The sequence below is a fragment of the Pteropus vampyrus genome, unplaced genomic scaffold (genome assembly GCF_000151845.1).
Source record: "Pteropus vampyrus isolate Shadow unplaced genomic scaffold, Pvam_2.0 Scaffold18, whole genome shotgun sequence".
Classification (NCBI taxonomy): Eukaryota; Metazoa; Chordata; class Mammalia; order Chiroptera; family Pteropodidae; genus Pteropus; species Pteropus vampyrus.
Window position 1 is genome coordinate 5,006,506 of NW_011888799.1, and position 23,260 is coordinate 5,029,765.

The 23,260-nt window shown below is 53.7% G+C and overlaps 1 protein-coding gene across 1 annotated transcript in view; it reads right to left on the reverse strand.

The window, feature by feature from the left end:
• Positions 1-1,270: 1,270 nt before the first annotated feature.
• TFEB (transcription factor EB) overlaps positions 1,271-23,260 on the reverse strand; it is a 51,050-nt gene continuing 29,060 nt past the window's right edge. Inside the window, exons 2-9 of the mRNA XM_011354598.2 lie at positions 7,735-7,968; positions 7,403-7,657; positions 6,824-6,901; positions 4,900-5,020; positions 4,754-4,810; positions 4,136-4,211; positions 3,395-3,542; positions 1,271-2,414 (exon numbers count right to left, since the gene is read on the reverse strand). Coding sequence (XP_011352900.1) covers positions 1,926-2,414; positions 3,395-3,542; positions 4,136-4,211; positions 4,754-4,810; positions 4,900-5,020; positions 6,824-6,901; positions 7,403-7,657; positions 7,735-7,947 — 1,437 coding nt within the window. The 5' untranslated portion in view covers positions 7,948-7,968 and the 3' untranslated portion in view covers positions 1,271-1,925. The remainder of the gene's footprint in view (positions 2,415-3,394; positions 3,543-4,135; positions 4,212-4,753; positions 4,811-4,899; positions 5,021-6,823; positions 6,902-7,402; positions 7,658-7,734; positions 7,969-23,260) is intronic.

The following is a 23,260-nucleotide window of genomic DNA, read 5'->3' on the forward strand; positions in this document are numbered from 1 at the left end:
GGTGTAGGCAGGTTGCAGGCAGTGGGGGCGTGGTCTGGAACTGGAAGGAGGTGCCAGTGCCTGGCCCGGCTCAGACTCCACAAGGTCATCCACTGCTCCATCTGACCTTGAGATTAATCCTGCAGCCTCTGCCAGCCCAGCACCATCAGCGCCCATGCGCCCGTCCCCCTTCCCTTGTCTCTCCTCATACATTAATTGCTCCAGCGTTGATTTGATCTCTGTTCTGCAGAGGAAATTGCCCTCTTAGCCATTTTCATCCTGGGATTTTTTTTTTTTTTTAATTAGGCCCCTTTGGCCTCTCAGGCCCCATGAGGGGGAATCAATTTTGGTCTCTGACTGAAGAGACTGGAAGTCAAGGGAGAACTAGACAAAGCCCCCAAAGACCCTCTCCTCCCCCGCCCCCAGACACCTGGGGCTCAAGAATCTGCCGCTCCACCCCTTGATGCCCCAAGCCCATTTCTCTGTCCTGAGTGAGGTTATACAGTCCCAGCATCTTGGAGCAGAAGCCCTTGGGTACTATCGTGGGGTGCACGAACTGAAGCCCAGAGAGAGAAAAGGATTTGCCGAGGCTGGAGCAAGGAGTAGAAGCCTTGGCACCATCCAGAGCCGTGGGTGCCTGCCTCCTCCCAAACCAGTTCACGTGAGTCTTCGTCCCCAAACCCATAGAAGGACACTGCCCCTCAGTTAGTAGGGAGCCTGTCCTGCTTGAGACACTAAGTCAGACAGAGAGCAGAGGGGCTGGCCTTGCCTGTTTTTTTTCAAGTGGGGTCTCGGCCTACCTAAGGAGGGGGAAGAATCTGGAGAGGTCACCACTAGAAGTGGGGGTGGGGAACAGGAGAAATATGTTCCCTGCCCCAACCAGGGCAGCCTGGGCCAGCAGCTAAGAGCAGTAGATTTGGTTTATGAGAAACCAGCCCCCCCCCCCCGCCGCACCCCGCCACCCCCATCATCCTGCTCAGTAGGCTCAAGCCATAGCTGGAGGTAAGAGACCAAGACTGCAGCGCCATCTCGTGGCTGTAAGGAGGAACAGTGCCCCCATCAGCACTCAAGCCCTTGAGTAAGGCTAGCTGCACTGCCAGCTTTCCATTGGGCACAGCTGGGGAGCTGCGGGGAACCAGCTGATGGCTTGTTCCATCCTCTCTGTGTCCCGCTGCCCTGACGCCCCACTGGGGGCATTCGAACTCTGAATCCAGAAAGGAATCCACCGGGTTGAATCCTCTTCTGTTCTCCATCAGCCCCAGACCCACTCCAAAGAGACAGGACAAGCAGGTACAAAGCACAGTGTTTACTAAAGGCACAAAGTAGGGAGCCTGGAGGGGAGCTGCGATTCCAGCAGTGACCCCGCACTCTAACTTGAACCCAGAGCCCCGTCTGCCGGCCACCCCCGCCCTCACACCACCTGGTGGAGAGCTGTTAGCACCAAAGGGGGGTGGGAATGCCCCGCCTGTGTGAGGGGGGCAGCCAGGCTGGAGGACAGGCTTGTTGCTATCCAAGTCCCAGGAAGGCGAGCCTGGGCACCCCCCGGACCAGTTGCTGCCTCAGAAAAGGAACTTCCTGAAACCCCTGCTCCAATGTGTCCTTCATTGGCAGGGGTGGGTGTGGGGGAATCAGGTTCAGAAGATAGGACCCTCCTGGGACCTCTTCTGACCTCCAGCACACCCCCGGGAGCCAGGCTGAAGGCCTATTCCCACCCAGCTCCAACAAGAGGGCTGCCCTGGGGAGTACTGAGCCAGGTGGGGGGCTTCTCCTGGCCCCACAGGCTGCCAAGCGGGCGCTAAGTCCAAACAGGGGATTGACAGGGAGGAGTGAGGCAGGGCAGGTGGCTACTTCACACACAAGTGCAGCCTGAATGGGCAGAAGGAGGTGGCCCCGGCCCTCCCAGCCCCAAAGCCTGCCCCTGTTCCCCAGCGTGGGGGCAGCCGGGGTCACAGTACATCGCCCTCTTCCATGCTGAAGCTGCTCCGGCGGCTGCTGGCCTTGGAGGCCTCAGGAGACATGGTGGAGAAGAGGGGGTCGGAGGCCAGTGGCAGCAGTGAGTTGTCCAGGAGCATGAGGTCCAGGTCCTTCTTGGACAGGTTGGGGAACATGGAGCCATGCTCTGGCCCCAGAGGTTCGGGATAGCCTGGGGGCCCTTCATCGCCCCCGACCCCAAAGCTCAGGCTGTTACTGAAGTCCAGGTGATGGAATGGGGATGGTGGCTGGGGTGGCTGGGGTGGCGGGGGTGGCGGGGCCTGGGGGGGCAGAGCTGGCAATGACTCAGGGTCGGGAACCTCGGCCCTCAACAACAGGGCCTCCCCTGGGCCCTCTTCGCTGGGCAGCTCCTGCTTCACCACCTGTTGGGCCAGCTCGGCCATGTTCATTCCCGATGGCGAAGTGGTGGGGAGGCCATGCACTCGAGCCTGCATCTCCAGTTCCTGCGGGTGGGGCAGATAGAGGGCTAAGGATGCACATCCATGGACACCAGCTGCCTCCCTGCACCCCCACCCCTCGCTCCTCCCCTTGTGGTACCCAAGACCACAAAATATCTCAGCGTAGGGTAGCTCTAGAGTCTAGACCAGTGTTTTATCAAACTACAAGTCACAACTCATTAGTGGGTTGCAAAACAACTGCAGTGAGTCTTGACCAGCTCTCTATTTTCTTTAATTGAAATAGACTAGCCTCGACTGGACTAGACTAGAAATTACCAGAATGCATTGCATCTATTAAGGATGAGGGTTCTTTGATGAAACTTTGATTTTTCACCCTGAGTGTGGCTGTGTGTGCTGGATTATAATGTAAATTATAGTATCTATTATGAGAAATAGAAAATAGAGAGATAAAATAGGAAAGTTTAAAAGCTTCAGTCCAATTGCCCTTTGTATAGATGACCAGCCTCAGATCCAAAGAGGACAGAGGCCCTCAACACAGAGCCAGGACTAGAACCCATGGCTCCAAGTGACTCTTCCAAGTCTTTGTTCTTTAGTTTGACCCCCCTCTCCATGGTGATTCTTAGTACTATCAACCAAATAGTTCCAGCTCTCTGCCTCCCACACATGGTAGACTTGCAAGTTTATGCTCCCTTGAGGTTAGGTATACACATGTACTTGCACTGATCAAGAAAATGTAAGGGAAGTGACGTGTGTCACCTTAAGAATAACATAGTTGTAAGATGTACTTGTCCATCACCCTGGGTCCCAGAATGAAGGTCTTACAGAACAGTACTTCCAGCTAATATTTGGGGCTTAAAGTTGCTGGGGATGTTTGTTATCAAACCATAACATCCTGACTGACATAACCTCCCTTCTTATGGCATCATTCCCACAGCTTCAGTGTAAGCACTGCCCTTGGGGTAAGAGGCCAGGCCAGGGGGTCAGGAGTCAGAACTACCCAAGAAGCCCAAGGGCAGGGGCCAAACCTGGATGCGGAGCCAGAGCTGCTTGTTGGTCATCTCCAGGCGCCGAGAGTGGTTCTCAAGCTCCCGGGACTTCTGCAGGTCCTTCTGCATTCTCCGGATGTAATCAACAGAGGCCTTGAGAATGGTGCCTTTGTTCCAGCGCACGTCCCTGCAAGCCAGCAGAATCAGAGGTGCATGTTCAGAGTGGCCAAGTATTTGCCATGTGCTTGGTGGGTAGAAGTGAAATCCTGCTTTGGTTTCAGAAGCCAATGTCTCCTGTCCCAGCCCACAAACCCCAGACCCAGCCAACCCCTATTTGTGCAGGAGGCTAATCTCCATGTGCAGAATAGGCTCTCCCAGGTGACTTCATGGCCACCACCCACTTCACTAATCCCATGGAACCAAGCAATCCAGAACCGCCTCCTTCCCCAGGCCTTCAATTTCTGCCAGCAACACCCATACTTGTCTTTGGCCCTCCCTACTCCTACCTGTGGACTAAGGACACCAGTCCAAAGTCCTCGTCACACTTTCCCAGCATGACTCCTCCTCCAGGAAGCCCCCCTCCCCAGCCTCACTTTTGGGACCTCTGTTCATCTGTCTTGAGTTTCCTGATTTGGACAAAGGAGGGACCTTCTTTTCCCAAACAGATGATAAGCTCTTAGAAGGCAGCAATTAAGGGATTCTCTTCCCTCCCTTCCCCCTGGCAACCAATACTGGGCTGGTTGCTCCTGCCCCTATCCTTCCCCCAGAAACGCTGCTCACAGGTCATTAGCCTTGGGGATCAGCATTCCCAACTCCTTGATGCGGTCGTTGATGTTGAACCTCCGTCTCCTTTCAACTAAAGGTACAAAATTCCAGAGGAAACAATTAGAGGCATGAGGAACCCAAATGAGGAGAAGGGCCCAGCTCAAGAAGGGGTGCCTTAGCCCTTCTGGGAAGTATTGAGTGACCAACGGAATGCGATTTCTATGGGGTGAGGGTGTAAGGGCTCTGCAAGGGGGGCAACGTCAGCCCTGGTCAGGCTGTTAGGCAAAGCTGCCTGGGGTGGGACACCCCCCCCCGACACACACACACACTGCCCAGAACTCCCTCCCAGAGGGTCACCTAATCTATTCTGGCATTCCCAGGTTCCGCACCCTAAAGAAAACAATCTGATAAACTCATTCACTCTGAAGTGCTGGGGATTTCATGAATACCTCCTCCCTGGAGCCCCCCTCCCACCCTTTCCAGGAGAGGGCAGTCTAAACTGGCCCTGTCACACCAAAGACTTGGGTAGAGAAGACTTCCTAGAACCCGTGCAGGTCAGGGTGGCTTTCAGCCAGTCCAGGTGAGAGGGTAGAGAAGGAAGCAGGGGGCAGGGGTGGGGTGGGGAGGACTCACTTAGGTTGTGATTGTCCTTCTTCTGCCGTTCCTTGGCCAGGGCCCGGCTCTCAGCATCTGTAGGCCAGAAGAGAAAGAGAGGAGCTGGGAGGGAGTGGAGGAGGGAAAGGAGGGGGCCAGGGCACAGAGAGGCAGGGATGTGGTACCTGTAAGCTCACGCTTCTGGGTCAAGTCGGCTGGGCAGGAGCTGCTGGTGACACCCACCAAGGAGGCTGTGACCTGGGGGTCACCACTGTACACGTTCAGGTGGCTGCTGGACAGGGGCAGCTGTGGAGTGAGGTAAGAAGAAGGACCTGGTGAGCAGCCCCATCTCCATGAGGTGCCCTCCCCAGGGCCCGTCGTCCCAGGAATAGCCATTCCCAGGGACACCTGGGGGAGGTTATACTGGTGTTTCCTGGGCCACAGATTCAGCTTTAAGGGGTCTGCAGCCAGCACCAGGGATGTGAGAATTCACCCTGGGCCTCTTCAGCCAGCAATTCCACCCGAAAGTCTGCACAGTCCAGAACTGAATAAGATGCAGCCCCTTAGAGTTCCAGCCTAGAGTCACTGGAACCACAGAAGAGTGATCAATCAGGTTGCTAGTGCTGGAGAGGATATACACCCTCTGGCATTAGCAAATCCAGGGGAGGGTCACCTAATCTATTCTGGCTGTTCTGGAAGGTTTCCTGGAGGGCGTGGAACTTGAGTCCCAAGCAAGAAAACTCCGGGGGTGGGGGTGGGGGGCTGAGCAAAGAATGAAGGCTGGACAGAGTGTGGTGGTCACAGCAGCTCAAGCTGTAGAAGCAGCACGGAGTGTGATGAAGGCTGGGCAGGAGGTGAGGCTGGATTCTGGAGAGCCATGTTCAACTTGCAAAGACCTTGGGATTTTTTTTTGTGATGGGCAGCCAGTGGTGGTGTAAGCAGGGGCCTGACAGGAACGGATGTAAGCTCTGGAAAGATCTTCCCAACTCCTGCCACAGAGCAAATCACAGGCCCAGAACCCTGCATGGAACACAGGCGCCCTGTGGGGTACACAGAAACTACTAAAGGGACCACACATTTGTGCCCTGCCTCCTTCCCTCTCTTCCTTCCTGGCCCTTGATGCCCCTGCTGGCAGTAGGTTCAGACCTCAATGGCCCTGGCCAGCTCCTGCTGAGCTACTGGGCAATGTCCACCAGGGCCGTGGGGATTGAGGATTGACTCCTTGACTCCTCACTTTAAGAGGACTTTCTGAGGACTTTCCCTTGGTGGCATGGGCTGGGGCCAGGATCTTGGTTAACAGGCTCAGGCCCAAGGAGCTGAGGTTCAGAACCTCCAAAAAAGGGGTGGAAACACCTGCAATTCCACCTGCTCAATGTAAAATACCTGTTACCCTTGTGTGGAGCTAGCCCCCATCTCTTGCCTTATCTAATCTTCCCACAATCCACAATCCTGTGGGTAGAAGTTATCATCCTTATTTTGCAGTTGAGAAAACTGGGGCTCAGAACAGTTAAGAAACTTCCCAAGGTCATAGCCAAAGCCAGAAGCCAGGCCTCTTGATTCCAGTCCTGGCTCCTTCCCACCAGCCACCTCCCCTCTGCCCAGAAGGCCCAGAGAGGAGTCACTCTGCCAAGAGGCTGCTGGAGGAAAAAGACAAAGCCAGCCTCATGTCACTTGCCCCACAGAGTAAGGGACACAGGCCTATGTCTGCTGGGCCCTAGGCTCAGTAGAGGAAGGGAGCCCCAGATTCCAAAGGAACTCACCAGCTCTAGGCCTTCCTGTGGCCACACTGTTCCCTTCCAGAAATGGTCTTCCCACCTCCCCTCTGCTTAGGCCCAGCACCAGTGCCTCCTGCCACCAACCCACCCAGGAAGCCTTCCGTGACTGTCCAGCCACCAATCTTTGCTGAAACCCCATCATGCATGCAGGCTGAGGCGCATCTCTCTGGATTCATAATTCTGCTGGGCTCTGGGCCCTCATTACATGATGTGATGGAAGCAACTCTTGCCTCTACAGCTGAGGACGTAGTCTCTACCTCTCTCCAGACTCAGAGCCAGGTAGGACCTCTGCCCCTCCCCTCTGACACACCCACCCCACCGTGGCCAGCAGTACCGTATTGGGCATCTGAGATTCAGTATTGATGAAGCCCAAGACATCGTCCAGACACATAATGTTGTCGATGACATCAAACTGAAAGAGAGAAAAGTCCATCTAGGGAGAGTCTGCCAGGGGAAGGGTGGAGAAGGGGCACTGGAACAGCCACTGACCTGAAGGCGCCTAGGAACCCACCTCACTCAATCTGCTCTTCTAGGGGAGAAGGAAACAGGCCCAAAGAGAGGATGAGCTTTCCAGGTCCCACAGGCCTCAAGCCCCAGGCCGAGCCTCTTTCCAAAGAGCCAAGTTGCCCAGGGAGATTGCTTTATATACCTTCTGTCTGGACATGGCTTTGCAGGTATGCTGGGCTTTCCTGTATGAGTCTCTGTTTGTTTCTCTCTCTAGCAGAGCTTTCAGAAGTAGGGCTGATATCACCCCCTCAGACTGGGGCCCCCTGAGGGCAGGGCTGTGTCTCCCCGTCAGACTGGGGCTCCCTGAGGGCAGCACCTTGCGTCCACCATTAGACCAGGAGTCCCAGAAGCATAACACGTGGCACCAGCTCTGCTGGTGGCAGCCATTGACCAGCTCCTCACTCACCTCCCTCTCAGGGTTGGAGCCGATGTGCAGCATGGCCATGGGGCTGTTGGGCGCACTGTTGCCGGCTGAGGAGGACACCACATGGCCAGCCCGCACCCCTGGGGAGGCTGCTGGCAGAGGCTTCGGGGAGCCCTGGGCAGGGCTGATGTGGGCAGCAAACTTGTTCCCATAGGTCTCGGACAGGTACTCCCGCACCTTCTGGTCCCGGGACTGCTGCAGGTGGTAGGAAGTAGGGTTCTCCAGGTAGGACTGCACCTGGGAGGGGGAGAAAGCAAGGGCTCTAGGACTTCCGAGGCCTCTGGTGGGAGGGAACAGGCCTGAGCAGGCCTTACCTTCAGCACCTCCCCGGGCACAGGTGGCGGAGACTGGAAGTGGATGGGGGTGTTGATGGCCGGGGTGGGCGGCCCCCCCAGCTGTTGCTGCTGCTGCTGCTGTTGCTGCTGCATATAATGCATGACGGCCTGCTGCTGCATGCGCTCCCGCTGCTCCTCCTGCTGCGCCTGCTCCCGCATGAGCTGCATGCGCAGCCCGATGCGCGATGCCATGGCGGCTGCTGGTGTGGCGCCCTGTGGACAGGGGCAGGTCTGTGAGGCACGTTCCTCTTCAAAGCACTGGGGCTTGGGGAGGGGGCCAGGACATGCCAGATCATACCCATGGTATAGGAGAAGACACTGAGGCCCAGAGAAGGGAAGGGACCTGCCCAAGGTCACCGAACAAGTGGGTGACAGAGCTGAGACTTGAATCCGAGTTCCCTGGTTCCTAGAGCAGAAGCAGAGACTCCCTCTTCTTCACTCACTGCAGCTTGGTGTCAACCTCACTCCTCTCTCTGTCACACCACATGGTGATCTTGCCAGACCCGACCTCAGATACATCCTTGTCTGCTACCACCTTGCTGCCACCAGAGTGGACTCGGCCTCCACCAGACCCTTTCTGGCTTCCTGAATGAGTCTCCTAATGTTAAGACCTCCCCCTTTTCTTGCCCTACAACATTCTACTCACAACTCAGTAATTAGAGGGATCTTGCCCCTCCCTCTGCTCAGAACTCTCCATGGCTCCCACTTCACTCATAGTAAAAGCCGAAGTACTTACCAGAAGAGGGCCTCTAGGATCTGTACCCACCCTGTGGACCCCTCTGACTCCATCCCCTGCGTACTCTCCCCCAGTCCACCCTCTCTGGCTACCACCAATCCCTCATACCCTCCAGGCACGCTCTCACCTCAGGGCCTTTGCACTTGCCCTTTTCCGTCTGCCTGGGATGCCCTTTATCTCCTCCAAAACTCAAACGTCACTTTACAGAAACCTTCCGTGACCACGCTATTTAAAATTGCAAAATCCCTACCTGGTCCCCAACATTCCCAATACCCCTTCCCTCTTTCATGTTTTTCCATATCACCGATCGACATCTTAAATATTATGCATTTTTGCTTAGCTCTTTCATTATCTATCCCCTCCTCCCCGGGAATGCAAATTCCCCTGAGGGCAGGCATTTTGTCTGTCTTGTTCCTGCCATCCCTTTGGCCTCTAGCTCGGGGCCTGAGACGGGTAGATGTTCTGTGAACATATGCAAGGAACGTTTACCGCTTATGAACCAGGCGCTAGCCATACAACATTAAGCCTACTGTGTCCCTGAGCTTGTGGGGTCTACAGTCCAGGAAGAGAGAGACAAGTCCTCAGGCTACTACAAGTCTGTGCAGGGAGGCCCGCTTCAGGGCACCTGGTGCTGCCAGGGCCCAGGGCGGGCTTCCTACCACCCAGTACATCAGCCCTGATCTTCGATGGGTCTCAGTGGGACAGGGGGACTAAAGCCCGCAGATCTAGTCTGGAAGAGGACAGGACAGACTATGTCCTGCAGCTGGGCCCACACTGTCCCTCGCTTACTAAGTGACCCTGGGTACATCCCTTCCCCTCTCCAAGCCTCCATCTTCCCACATATCAAATGATAAGGCTGGACCAGGTGATTGCTAAGGTCTCTCCTAGCTGGATTGGGCTGAGACTCTAAAAAATGTAAGGTCCCTAGGGGTGCTCAGACTCCATACAGGTCCTGGCAGGGGCTGGAGGGTCCCATCTCAAGGATATTCCAAGAGGCAGCATGACTCTCTGGTGGAGCAGATGCTATCAACAGGGCAGGCCTGGACTTGAATCCCAGCTCTGCCACTTCTTTGCTGTGTGCCCTTGGGGGAATCACTTAACTTCCGTGAGGACTAGTTTTCTCATCTGTAAACAGTTTCTACTTCAGAAGATTCTGAGAGCATTAAATAGAAATAATGTGTCTTGTGCAGCACATGACATTTGGTAGGCTGAGTGGGTGAGTAATGGATAAGCACGGACTGACAGAGTCAGCTGCAGTGTAGACCAGAGGCCAGAGCCGCACCCAAGGGTCCTGAGAATTAGACTCAGACCTCTGCAAGTAGCCAAGGAAAGCAGCACAAGCTGACATGTTCTGCCGAATGCCAATCAATAGTGGAAGGTACTGACAAAGAGTCAATGAAAATCACCAGATCATGGAAGTAATCATAATCTGCATCTATTTAAGCATTTACTGTGTGCTGGGCCCTGTTCCGAGCACTTTAACCTGAAACATGAGGTAGTTTGGGTCATTCTCCTTTTACAGATAAGAAGAAACAGAGGCACAGGGAGGTTAAGTATCTTGCAGCTACGGGGACAGAAGCTGGGACAAAATCCTGGGGCATCTGGCTCACCAGGCCATGCGGGGGCGGGGGAGGGAGAGGGTCCAGAGACCACCACGTCTCCACGCAGAGCTGAGAAGGAGCTTGTCCCAGGTTGCATGTCTGATTGATCCAGGGCCAGGAACGGAGCCCAAGCCAGCTGACCCCCAACCCAGGGCTCCATCTACCACCGCAGTGGGACAGCAACGTCTGCCTTGAGGTCTGAGCACTCTGTGACTCTCCCTCACCTCCTTCCTCCCTTTGCTGCCCTGCTAGACCAAGGATGAGTAATGGGGCTGCCTCAGCCCCAGGGGTCTCTGCCCAGCTCCCTATAGCACAGTCTTCAACGAAAGGACAGACACCTCCCTTCTGCCCCCTTCTCTGTCCTGTAGCAGGGACACAGCTGCAGCCTCCACCCCTTTCCTGTTCCCCTACAGAGGGGCAGCCTGTCTTTGACCCCCACTGCCCACCTTCCACACCGGACCCCATATGCTCTGACCCCAGCCCAGCCATCTCTCCTCACAGACGCATCCACACACTCACACAGCGGCGCTGGGGACCCCTTCACCTCAGGAACAATCTCACTTCAGTTGGCCCCTGGCGGGGGGAGAGGGGACCGGGCCTGGCAGTGCCAGCCAGTACAGGGAGAACTAGGGGAGAACGAGCCCCTTGTTTCTCTGACAAAGGGCTGGGCTAGAGCTGATTCTGCCACAAGAACCTGGGCTGGGCCCTGCTCAGCCCTGCACTGGCTGCGACAACCTCGATTTGCTTATTTGTAAGACGGACTCAGGACTTCCTGCCCCACCACCCGCGGGGTCTGTGCGAGCCTCCTGGGAGAGGATACCAGAGATTGCGAACGGCAAGGGGTCTGTGCACCGAAGACTGTGGGTAGCCTTAGCCTGTCCGCCGTCTTCTGACAGAGGGTGGCTCGAGTGGTGGCAGAGTGAGGCTTTCCCAGCCCCCACCCCCACTATCAAAGCTGTCACAGAGCTGCTTTTCCCACTAAGTCCCACCCTCCTCCCCTGGAGCCCCCGGCCTACATGGGACGGATGTGGGATTGAGGGAAGGACCTGAGGGGATCCGAGGGCAGACAAGGTGGTCCAGGAGAGACCCTGGGCACCCATACCCCACCCCCCGAACCCCCAAGCACATCTGCTCACTCTCAGAGCCTGAGAGGCCACTCAAAGCCTTCCCCCAATGCCTGGTCTGGGCAAAAAGAACTGAGAGGAGGGACACAGGAGAACCAGAATGCCCCTGGCCCCATCTGACCTCCAGACCCACCAGGCCTGGAGGGGAGCCGACATGCTTGTCCTCAGTAACACCAGGAGCCTGGGTGTCCACTACGTGCAGATCCTGGGTCTGGGGTGTTTCCTTGAAGAGACTCCTCCCATGCCCCCACCCCCAGGGAATGCCCTTCTCCTGAGGGGACCAGGGGGTCTGATGCCCCAGAGAATTCCTGCCTCTGCCCAGTCCCATGGAAAATGTAGCAGGGGCTGAAGTTTCAGCCAGTGACAACCAACCCACATCTGCTCTCTCAGAACCCACAGGCTGCTTCCTCCTGCTGTTTACCCAGAACCTCCCACCAGACTCTAGCTCTGCTCTGAGTCTGGGTTCTAGCTTAGTTGTGACCAAAATAAGTTTCACGGTCTATCAATGAGGCTGAAGTCCCCGCTCTGCCCACACTGGTTGGGTGACTTTAGGAAAGCCACTTAACCTTTCTGTGCCTTGGTTTTCTCCTTGGTAAAATGGATCCAGTAGCATCACCTCCTCTCGGAGTTGTTGTGAGGATTCAAGGAGACACAGTAAGTGTGCAGAATTCTCAGCTGAAATGTCAGCCCCTGCTATGTTTTCCATGGGACTGGAGAGGGGCAAGAATTCTCCAGAGCAGGCCCTTAGGCCCTCAATAATAGGTGGATACTAGGCTCCCTTCCAAAACTATGTGCTCCTCTGGTCAGGGCCAGAGCTGGTTTCATACCAGCTTGTGTGCGGGCCTCCCTCATCAGTCATTTACACTTCAGTATGAACAGGCTGGTCAGAAGCTTTCCCGAGGGAAGACGTGGACAGAGGGAAAGGGAAAATAAGGAGAAATCGCTGGATTCCCTAAGAGACGGACAAAGAAAAAGAAAGCTCCAGAACAGGAAAGTCTCTTATATAGCAAAAAAAAGATCTCAAAGATATAGCATTGAGTGGAAAAAGCAAACTGCAGAATAAAATGTACAGCCTTAGGCCATATAGGCAGGAAATGGGTAAATGTGTAGAAAAGATTAGAAGGATCAGAATACTTCTTGAATGCTTGCCATGGATCAGGGCTGGTCTATGTGCTTTTCAAAAATTAACTCATCTATTCTTCACAACAGCTGTACGAGATGACTATTATTATTGCCCCCAATTTTCAGAAAGAAACAGAGACACACAGAGAGGTGAAGTAATTTGCCCAAGGTTTCACAGCTGATAAGCAAAAGAATGAAGATTTGAATCGGGCAACCTGCTTCACAGCCCCCACTCTTTATCCACTATTCTGGGCTCCCCCAACAGCCCAAACTGTTCAGAGTGGTTACTTCTGGGGAGGGGAGGGCAAGGGGAGCGGGAGGGGGTGGTGGAGTTGGGAGTGGTAAAGAGGGCTTTTTATAGTTTCTCTATTTTTGAATCACTTAACTCTTAGGATATGATTATGTGCTATTTGTGTGATTCTTTTAAAACAAGGAAAAAGGAATCAGGGCAGGTTTTAGGGGTTTGTGAGGGGCCCAACCTGCTTCTAATCATGTCCAAAGTTGGGGTACCCCCATGTCTACCTGGAGTCTGGCCCAAGCCTTGTCCTGCTCAGCGCAATGGTAGTTAGGCCAGCTGAGGACCCTGGGTGAGGACAATGACTGGCCACCAGAGCCATGGGGCCAGGGTTGGAAGCCACATGCCAGCTGGAGCTCTAGGGCATGGATGCATGGTCCAACTCAGTTTCTACTACAGCCTCTGGCAGGGAGGGGGCGCAATCTTCATGCAGTGCCCCTCAAATTGCCCTTACCTAAGACAGATCCCTTCAATTGCTTGAGGGGCCTGAACTGCCATGGGAATTTTTCTGCCTTCCAGGTGATCCTTTAAAAATTGGAGCAGGAAGCAAAAAATACATATACACCACGGGCCTGCAATTCCATTCCGAAGTGTATGCCCAACAGAAAAGCATCCATGTGCCCCGGAGAGCACATGCACTAGAATGGTCACAGCAGCACTACGGATAGTAGCCCGAACTGCAAAACACCCAAGAGTCCATCAGCAGGAAAACAGATCAGGAAGCGTAGTACGTCTAACACCGGAATGCCCTTCACAAGGAGAGTAAACCAGCTACTGCCACTCACAGCTCGGATGGTTCTTACAGACGTGATGTTGATCCAAAGAAGCCAGACACAAAAATGCATACAGTGTGATTAATGTACATAGAGTTCAAAAACAGGCTAAAGGCACCTTCTGTGTTAGAAGTCAGGATCCTGGTTCTCTTTGAGGGGAGTGACTGGGAGGTGGCACGGGACGGGCTTGGGGGCAGCTAGGAATGTTCTCTAATTCGATGCGGGTTTTGGGGACCTGGGAGTGTCAAAAATGCATCCAGTTGCTTACTCGCAGTTAGTACATTTTCTGTTTCTGTGTTATACTTTCATTACAAAATTTACATAAGAATGAGAGCAAATAATTTAAAAGAAGAGTTGAACAAATTACCCTCCCACCCAAGTGTGGCTACGACTTTAAAGTGCCTTTAGTACCAGGCGGCTTCAACACAACTGCCCTAGTGAAGCTGGGTACATCCTCTTTGGAAAAGCAATTTGGCAATATGTAGCAAAGCCTTAAAAAATATCCAGTAGACCGAGGAAGTGATCCTAATGCAGAAAATGCTTTTCTGCATAAAAATGCCCATCACGTTATATAGAGAAAAATAAAAAATAATCTCAACGTCCAGCAATAGGGTGGTTAGATAAATTATGATGTGCCTCTTTCGATAGAATGTTACATTTACAATAAGTAACGTGGGGATACCTCAAATGACAAAATGTACGAAGCAAGATTGTATACAAAATCTGATCATCACCATGTACAAACATATGTAGTAAAACCTCTCTGAAGGAAATATACAAAAATCTTACTGACATCTTTGGATGATGCATGAATGTCTTGTTTTGTTTTTTACCTTTTGGAATGTTGTTCTTTTTCTATAATGAACATGTATATCTAACTGAGGAAAAATATTTTATATGAATAGCTAATGTTTCTGGAGTACTTACTATGCTCCAGGTATTATTCAAAGCACCTTATTTAATTATCACGATTACTTCATGTGTGATTGCCAGTACCGCCTGCACTTTACAGATGAGGAAATAGGCACAGAGAGAGTGTCAGTTACCAAAGGTCACAGAGCTAATGAGTGGTGAGGCTGGATGGACCCTGACAGTATGGCTCCACCACCCTAACCCTCAGACTGACTTTGGCCTTGGTCCTGCACTTTTTATTTTAGGGATTTCCACTGAAGAAACCCCCCTACAATCGAAGGGTTGCAACTGATCTCTGATCTCTCTCGTCCAGCCCAGGGTGCCTATGATGATAGAATGGTCTGGAAACCCCAAACACAAGCAGAAAAAACTCTGCCCTTCCTCAAAGGGCAGAGATAATTTCCTGTATTCCCAGAAAAACATATGTCTGGCGGCTGAAACAACAAAGTGTGCAAGCCCAGAGGCCAGGACGCCTGTTTAAGCCATTTATTACGTTCTGTGCCTCTGTGGTCGGAAGAAGCTGTCTTCTGATCCAGTCTGTTACAAAGTACCAGTTGTGTGGGAGCCGTGCAGTGTAGCTTGCAGTGTAGCGGAGGCGAAATCAAACTGACCACTGAAAGAAGGCCTTCTAAGCAGGTGCGGAGGCTCCCGGAGGCAGGGGAGGGACTCTGTGACCAACCGGGCAAGCTTTCAGCCTTGGGAAGAGAAGAGAGGGGAAGATTCCAGGATTGGGATTTGTTTTGTCTTCTCCGATCCCCCTCTGGCTGAGGAGGCAGCAAAGGAAGGCCTGATGAACCAGGAAAAGGAACAAGACTATCCACACAATCCCATGCCTTAGGACGAAGCCATTCCAAATTACCATGGCAGTCACAGGTCTCTGCAGGGCCTTTAGGGCATCAGTTGGGCAGAAGTCAAAGAGTACTAGCGGTGGGAAGATGTCATAAGATTCCCAGGAGCCAGCAGTCCTGCCCATGAGATGCTGTGGGAACTTGCCATCAGAAGTCTTAGGCGTGACTCAATGTCTGAGCCTAGCCTCGGTCTTTCCATCAGTCAAGTGGAGCTTACCAGCTGCGGTCCCCTCTCCCACAGAGCTGTTGTAACCTAAGTTGGGATGCCCCTGCAAGGGTGAAAGCATGGGCAGATATCCCCATACAGTTGCTATTTACCGTCACTTTGTCCATGCCCACTGGGGGGCATCCCTGGACGGGTCGCCTCTTCCTGTTCCTCTTGAGTTTCTTTTGAGACAAGGGTCCCATCTGTTCTCTCTCCCTCTCTCTCTCTCTCCCTCTCCTCCACCTCTACACACACATACACACACATACACATGCACACATACCCCATATCAAGGCCTCAGGATGGGGCAGGGCATCCCAGTGTTGACCCCAGCTCTGTCGCTCCTTATAAAATAGGACAGGACAGCCTCGGCCAGCACCTTCTTCATTTCCTCTCCAAAAGCCTTGGGTTTTAAGTTTTTCTTTTCCAAAACTTATAGGTAACATAATTCACTGCACTGCTATGAGAGGTGGATAATGATGCCCACCTTTGGGTTCTAAAGAGATCATGAGCACAAAGTGCAGTGCCCACACACTGGAGATACTTACTAACACAGGTTGTTATTATGTTATCTGGCCCAGTGGTTCCCCAGAGGTCATGAAAGTCAACAGTGGGGCCTTCTGGCTCCTTCCAATATTGAAAAAGAGCAAGTGGAAGTCACACTCGCCCCCTGGTAAGTTTGATTAGAAGGCATTTGGTACCAGAAACAGGAATGAGGTCAGTGGTATGTACTTTTAACATTTTTATTTCAATATTTTGGCCTTTTTTCCTTTTTATTGACGTATAATTTATCCTGGAAAAATGCACAGATTTAAAATATACAGCCTGATGAATTTTTACAGGTGCATACCCACATGCAGTCACCACCTAGATCAAGATAGAGAAAGTTTCCATTACCCTGGAAAGTTCCCTCCAGGACCTCCCTGCAAAAGGGTCCACCCCGAAGGGACCCTCCAGTCTGACCTCCATCCCCATGGCTGAGTATCACCTGACCTTGGACAGACATAAAGGCTATCGTGTAAGGACGTGGTCCTCTGTATCTTTTATGCAACATAATCATTCTGTCAAGTGGGAACACTCCTGGCACAGGCTTATTGACCTCTGTTTGTGATGAATAAAGGTTGGGGAACGAACAGTGAATTACAGGAGGAAGCTAAGGCTCCAAAGGGTGGTTTGTGCAATGTGGCAGCAGAGCAACACTTGAACCCAGGACGCATTCCATTCCACCATGCGGAGCACCCGCCTTTCCAGGACCCAGTTGCAGGACCTCGCAGGAGGCTGCAGGGCTGGGGAAGGGGGAGAGCAGTCAGGGGCTGGTTTCTGAATCTCAGGTGAACACAGGCAGGAGGCGAGAAAGAGGGAAAGGAAGGAGAGGGGAGCTGGGATCTCCTGCTTAGTGGCCTCCAGTGCCCACAGCTCAGGCTCAGCAACCACACATCCCAGCTCAATCCAACAGGAAAAGGGGTAGGAGCTGGCATCTCCTGGCTGGCTGGCCTGTTGGTCCCAGGGCAAGGCAAGACAATTGTGCAGCAAAGGGGGCAGCTTTGAAGTCATCCCAGACCAGAGAGACATCTGTCCCGTCCCATTGGGACTAGCTGGAGTCTGGCCTGAGGCCTGCCCCAGGAGAACTGCTACTGCGCTTTGAAGGACAGGGTGATGGGAAGATATGCAGCTGATAGAAGCATGAAAAGGAAAACCCAGAAAACCAGAAAGGTCCTGGGGGGTGTCCATCCTTGTGATATGCACGGATACTGCTCAGCCACACATGTAATCTCAATCTTAATCTCAATCTCTCTCTTTCACACAAACACACACACACGCGTGCGCCAGATCCCTCTCACCCTGCCCCTCAGTGGGCAGCTGCCTTTCTCCTGGGTTGAACGGAGCAAGGGGACTAAAACTGCTCGTTCTATTGCTCCCCTGCACCCCACTCCTGGATGCTTGGTCCACTTGAGTGTCCTGCCTGTGTCCACACTGCTTTGTTCGCTGATTGTTTCCTGGCCACCTACAGTCTCCCCAGCTCCAAGAAAACTTCCAGAGAAGTCAGCTTTCTTCTTTGGAACCTCTACCCCATCCCACCCCTTAGACTTCCCAGAACGAGACTCAGGGCTGCTTATCCAATGACCCAACCGCTCAACCATCACCCATTCTCTCGTGCAGCAAACACTCCCTGTGTCCCTCCTACGGACCAGGCATTGCGCTCAGCGCGTAACTTAAATCAGACCTCATTCGTCCTCCACGAACACTTCACAGGACAAATAGCATCTCTGGCAGATGAAAAAACAAGGGCTCAGAAAGGGTAGGTGACCTGTCCAAGGTCACATGGCAAGAACACAGTTAAATGGGGATGCAAGCCCAGGCTTCTCTCAGGTGCGTGACCACCACCAGGTTCAGCACAGAGGAGGAAACCAGGACCCACAGGGGAGACCCATGGACATGGATTATTGTGGCAACTTTAGGGACCCAGCCTTTGTTTTTCCGTCTGTGGGCTTCTTGGCCAGGGAAGGGTCACTGACTCCAGGTGTGAAAGGATGCAGGCACGAGGGACACAGAGGAGCACGCCCCCACCACAGAATGGTCTCTGGCTTCTCTCCTGGCTCTCAGGCTGAGGCTCACTCCAAACCCCGCCCCAGTGCCTAAGCTACACCACTCCAGCCCTCTCTGCCCCAGGCTCCATGGAGCTCCGGACCCACAGTGCCTGCTCCTACCCCTGCTCTTGGCGACTTCCTCTCCTTCAGCGCCTGCTGCCCCATCCACACCAGCCTCTCCAGTCTCCCTGTGGCTTGTACACTGCAAATGCACTCCTACTATTTGGCTCCCTTTATAAAAGTTTAATCTGCCTCTGAGTACTATGAAAACAACTTCTTTATGAAATATCCAGGTTTTGCTAAATAAAAGAAGACATTGGAAGAGGAGAGGGGAACACGAAAGAGGGAAAATACCTACGACCAGGGACAACTGTGTTAAGTTCACAGAAGGTGGCCTATTATCTCCCAGGTACAAACCAACAGGCATTCTTTATTTCTCATACCGACTGCTTACTATGCCACGGGTACTGTCCTGAGTTGATATATATTACTGATTTAATCCTCAAAGCAACACCACTCACACATGAGGGAAGTAGTAATTTATGCCCCATTTCACAGAGGGAGCAACTGAGCAACAGAGAGGCAGACAACTTGCCCAAGGTCATCTAGCTTGTAGGCAGTGGAACTGGGGCGCCTGGTCAGGGACTCTGCACACCCAACCTCTGCCTGAACAGGCTCATGAGTGCACAGAGCACAGCAGTGTGCTGAGCATTGTGTGTGGGGTCCATCTGGGGAGGCCCTGAGGAGGCAGGTAGGGAGTCTTAAGCCCATTAGGGAAGGGGCTCTGGGCTAGGCAGGTAGGGCACAATGCCAGCCCCACTCAGCTCTGGCCTCCTCCAGCATTATTCCCCAATCCAGCCCTCCTTCCCCTCAAGGCACTGCTCTCCTGGCCCCAACTCTCCATACCCCGCAGGACTGCCCCCTGCACTTCCCTGCCAGCTGCGTCCATCCCCTCACCCGTCCCCCGCAGCTGCATCTGGTCTTTCTGAGTCTGGTCTGAGGCAGACAGTTGGGTTTAGTGAAATGTTCATGTGCTCTGGAGACGGACCAGAGTTCAAGTCTGACTTTGCCCCCTACCAGCTGTGTGACTCAGGACAGGTACCTAACCTCTCAGAGCCTCAGTTTCTCCATGTGTAAAACAGGATGACACCTCCCTCAGAGTAAGTGAGGGGATCAAAGGAGCCAAAGCGGATGACGCGCCTGGCACCTAGGAGATGGTCTATGAGTGTTAGTTCCCTGGCTCGATGAGCAGCATAGGTCTGGATGGAGTTTAGATGGGAGAGGACCTTTTAAGTCTTTGCCACTCAAAGCATGATCCCCTGTCATCGCATCCCCTGGAAGCTAGTTAGAAATGCAGACTTTCAGGCTCCAACTGAGACCTACTGAGTCAGAATCTGCACTTTACCATGGCATCCTAGGAGATCTGTGGGCTGCTAAAAGTCACTTTACTTGCAGCCTTCTGGGGCTTTGGTCATCTGGTTCAAAACGTGAAAACTGGTGACATGTGGAGGAGACAGTGGGAAGGTATAGACTCCTGGTAGGGAGAGATACTTTAAGGGACAGGCAGGGCCCTTCTGAGCCTCAGCAAACTGAACCTGAGCAAACAGTCCTAACTCTCAGGCCTAGAAGCCAAGGTAGAGGTGGGAACGTAGGGCTCCAGGCTGGTTCTGCCCTGGGCACTCACTGGGTGCAGAAGGAAGAACAGTCTAGGTCTGTGGGGAAACAGTCTAGAAGCTGATATGGTTACCAGGGGAAAAGCAACCCAGACAGGCCATGTAAGACCCACACATGCGCGTGCGCGCGCGCACGCGGACACACACACACACACACACACACACACACACACACCATTGCACACATATGCATACTTGCCATCCCATACACACTGTCCCAGGATCTACCTGCCCAAAGAATAGCTCCAGCAGAGAGCGGATGACCTGGAGGGACAGTGTGTGCCTATGTACGTGTACCACATGTTCCCCAGGAGGCAGGGAGGTTGCTGAAGCCCACTGCAGCTGGCCTAGGAGACCACTCTTTCCTTCACATTACTTCGCCCATCCCTCTCACCTGACTAAGCCCCAAATCCATATGAGCAATCAGAATCCCAAGTCCTGCTCACCTGAAGTTGATAAGGACCCACATTTTAATTGGTCGCCTGCACATGCCTGCTGTCCGCCCCCCATGCATGAAACCCACCACCCCAAAAAGCAAGGTGGAACCTCAGGGTCCCCCTGGGAGGCAGCAACACACAGTGGAGGCTGTGCCCGTCTCCCATACACACTCACACACAACAAGAGCAAAGCCCTCCCTCTCCCCAACCACATAGCTGCAGGAGGGGCAAGGACCCCTATGCCCCTACTCACAGATGGGTGACAGCTCCTAACTTTACATCCTCATTTTCAGTTCAGAAACACACCCTACTGACTTCTTTCACCACTACAGGCTGGACCGATAGGGGTCCCCAGACTCGCGAGGGTTCCAAAAAAACCCTAAAGTGTGGATCGGAACTTCAGGCAGGCCTAGGATGCCCAAGAAAGAACCATGGACTGGGGGAGTCAGTTGAGGCTGCTACATAGTATGTGATGTCCTGGGCTTTGGAAAGGTCTTGACCCCAAAATATCTCTCCTCTGAGTTCAGAAATCCCTCCCAACCCTTTGAGAGTCACTGCGGGGAGAGGCTCCTCAACCTGAAGCTCTTGTCAGTTCACACTCCTAGGAGAGGCGGCTGACAGCTGGCCTGAAAATGATGCCCAGGGGGAGGGGGAGCGCCAGAGGGGCAGTGCTCAAGCTGGTGATCATCATCTCCTCAAGGCTGCCCTGCCTGTGAGCTCCCACCGGAAGGGGGCACCAGACTCTCAACACCCCAGAAGGTTGGTTCCCCAGAAGCCAGTTCTCTTGGCCATGAAGGGAAGGTCCAAGGGGAGGGGCCTTGAGCACCCCGCTCCACATTTGTTCCAGGGGAAATCAAGTCCTATCTTAACTATGACCCCATGAGGAAGGCAAAGTGCTGGCAACCAGGAGTGGGTGGGAGCCCTGAGAGAAGGGAGATGAGTAGGTGGATGGAGTGGGGGTGGGAAGGGGAGAAGAATTAACCAGGTTCCAAAATAGCACAGTTGGTTCTGCCTCGCTTCACCCTGCGCAATGTCTGGCAGCTTCTGCTTTCGGTCTGACTCACGCCTGGTGGGGGCAGGACAGGGCAGCCGGCACAGACAGAGGCCTCTGGATAACCACAGACAGTTCTCCCCTCACTACAGGCACCTATGGCGGGACCTCCTCTCGCCCATGAGCTTAGGCTTCTGGGAATAGTCACTAGGGGTGCGTCACCCAGGGGCTCCCTCTCCTGAGTCCTATCCCAGTCCTCACCCACACCAGGGCTTCTCCAGTCATGGCAGCTGCCCCAGCCCCAGAACTAGGGTTTGCTCCTGCCCTGCCCAGGTACACTCCACTGGCACCCATCTCCGATCTCCATCAGGGAAGCCAGAGGAGACTTGCTCTGAAGACTAACTTCTCCCCGCACAAGAGAAACGACCTTTGACAGCCATGGTCCCACCAGCTAAAGGAGCGAATGAGCTGCTCCACCTGGCCCTATCGCCCCGCCCCCGAGGTATGAGAGAAACAGCACAGTATTCCTTTCAAAATGCACACAGCAGCTCATACACCCCTTTTTTCCCCTGTCCTTAGAGTCCACAAGCAGCACTGTGCCCTTGGCTGAGCAGAGAGAAGAACCAAGCGCTCTGGGTTCTGTTGTGTTGGGTGGGGGAGGCGCCCCAGTAACTCCGCTCTCTCCTTTTCATGATCTTCCACCATTTGACTCTCCGAGTCCCACTCTTCCCCAGCTTCCCCCATAGGAGGCAACTGCCTTATGCTCTTCCCTGGATCAAAGATGCTGAAGCCCCAACCTGAGACACCAACAGAAAGCCTCATCATCGACTTCACCTCTCCGTCCTTACGCAAATCGTCTCCATCCTTCTCCCAGCCCTCACAGCAACACGCCTGCCCGGAACAAGCAGAGCCACCTTTCCATCCAAGTGAGGCAGGTACAGGACGGCTGCTGGCTCTGCCAGCACCAGCCCTGCCCATGGGCTGGGGAAGAGATGGCGTTAGTAACTAGGGGAATGATGTCAAAGGTAATGAGATTGGCCAGCACAGGCAGACACACTCCTGCCCCCACCACCCTGGCATGAACACCCTGACCAAACCTGGTTTGAAAGTGAAAACATCAGGGGGGAAGGCTGTGGGTGGTAGCTAGAGAGATGAGTCAACGGGACCAGGATTTGGCATGCCTGCTTGCGCAGCCCAATAAGGAGTTTTCAGTGTGAATGTACTGGCCAGGCTCAGCACCTGTCTGTCCCAACCCTGTCACCTGCCCTTCGGCATCTCCCACGCCAGAAGGCCTTACCTACACTCCACTTTCCGCTCTTAACTCTTCCCATTCCCTAGGCCACAGAAGGCATGAGACTGTAGCAGTGTGAGTCTGTGGCTGACAGCAGCAGTCAAGAGGGAGGAGGCCTCTCTCCAAGAAGCAGGTACCAGGCAGAGCCTTCATCACGGACAAAGAAGGGTGCCCCTGAATAAAATGACCCCCCCCCGCCCCGCCCTGTGAATTGCATCTGGTTCCCTACAGAGACACGGGGGCTGGGGAGCGGGGCATTAGAAGGCTCAGTTCCCAACTAACTAAAAGGCAGCCGTGAGGCAGCCATGGGGCTGGCTTGTGGTCCCAGGAGGGGAAGAGGCAGAGGCAGTGAGAGAAAGGAAAAGGAAGTCAGAAGAACCGCTACAATCACAGTCTCAGGATACCAGGGCTGGGAGGGAACTTGAGGGTGGCTCCAGGCTATGTTCTACCCAGCACATCTGTCCCACTTCTAGGAGAGGATGCAGCACAGAGAAGTCCACTTGCCTCAGCTGGGGCCTGAAAAGGGCTGCTAGAGTCTGGCCCGTAGGAAGGACCTCATTTGCGCTACCGTGAATGCCTGGAGGGATCCTGACAGCTTCCTCTTTTTCTCCATGGCACCTGACACGTAGTAGGTTCTCCTTAAGGATCTGCTGAACACAATGAATGTGGTACTGGTGAATGGCCCCAGTGGGAAGGGCCTGCCAAGGCAGCTGGGGATAAGGGGGCGGCAACTTCACAGGCATGGAGAGAAGGCTGCTATAGGAAGAGGGCTGCTAAGAGCCACACTCCAAGGAACTGGCCAGACCACCAGACTTGGGTTTACTGAGTGCAGCAGAGGCTGTGAGGACCCCAGCCACATCCCCAGGGCACTCATAGTCAGCTGGCCCACCTGAGCACCTCCAGCTGCCA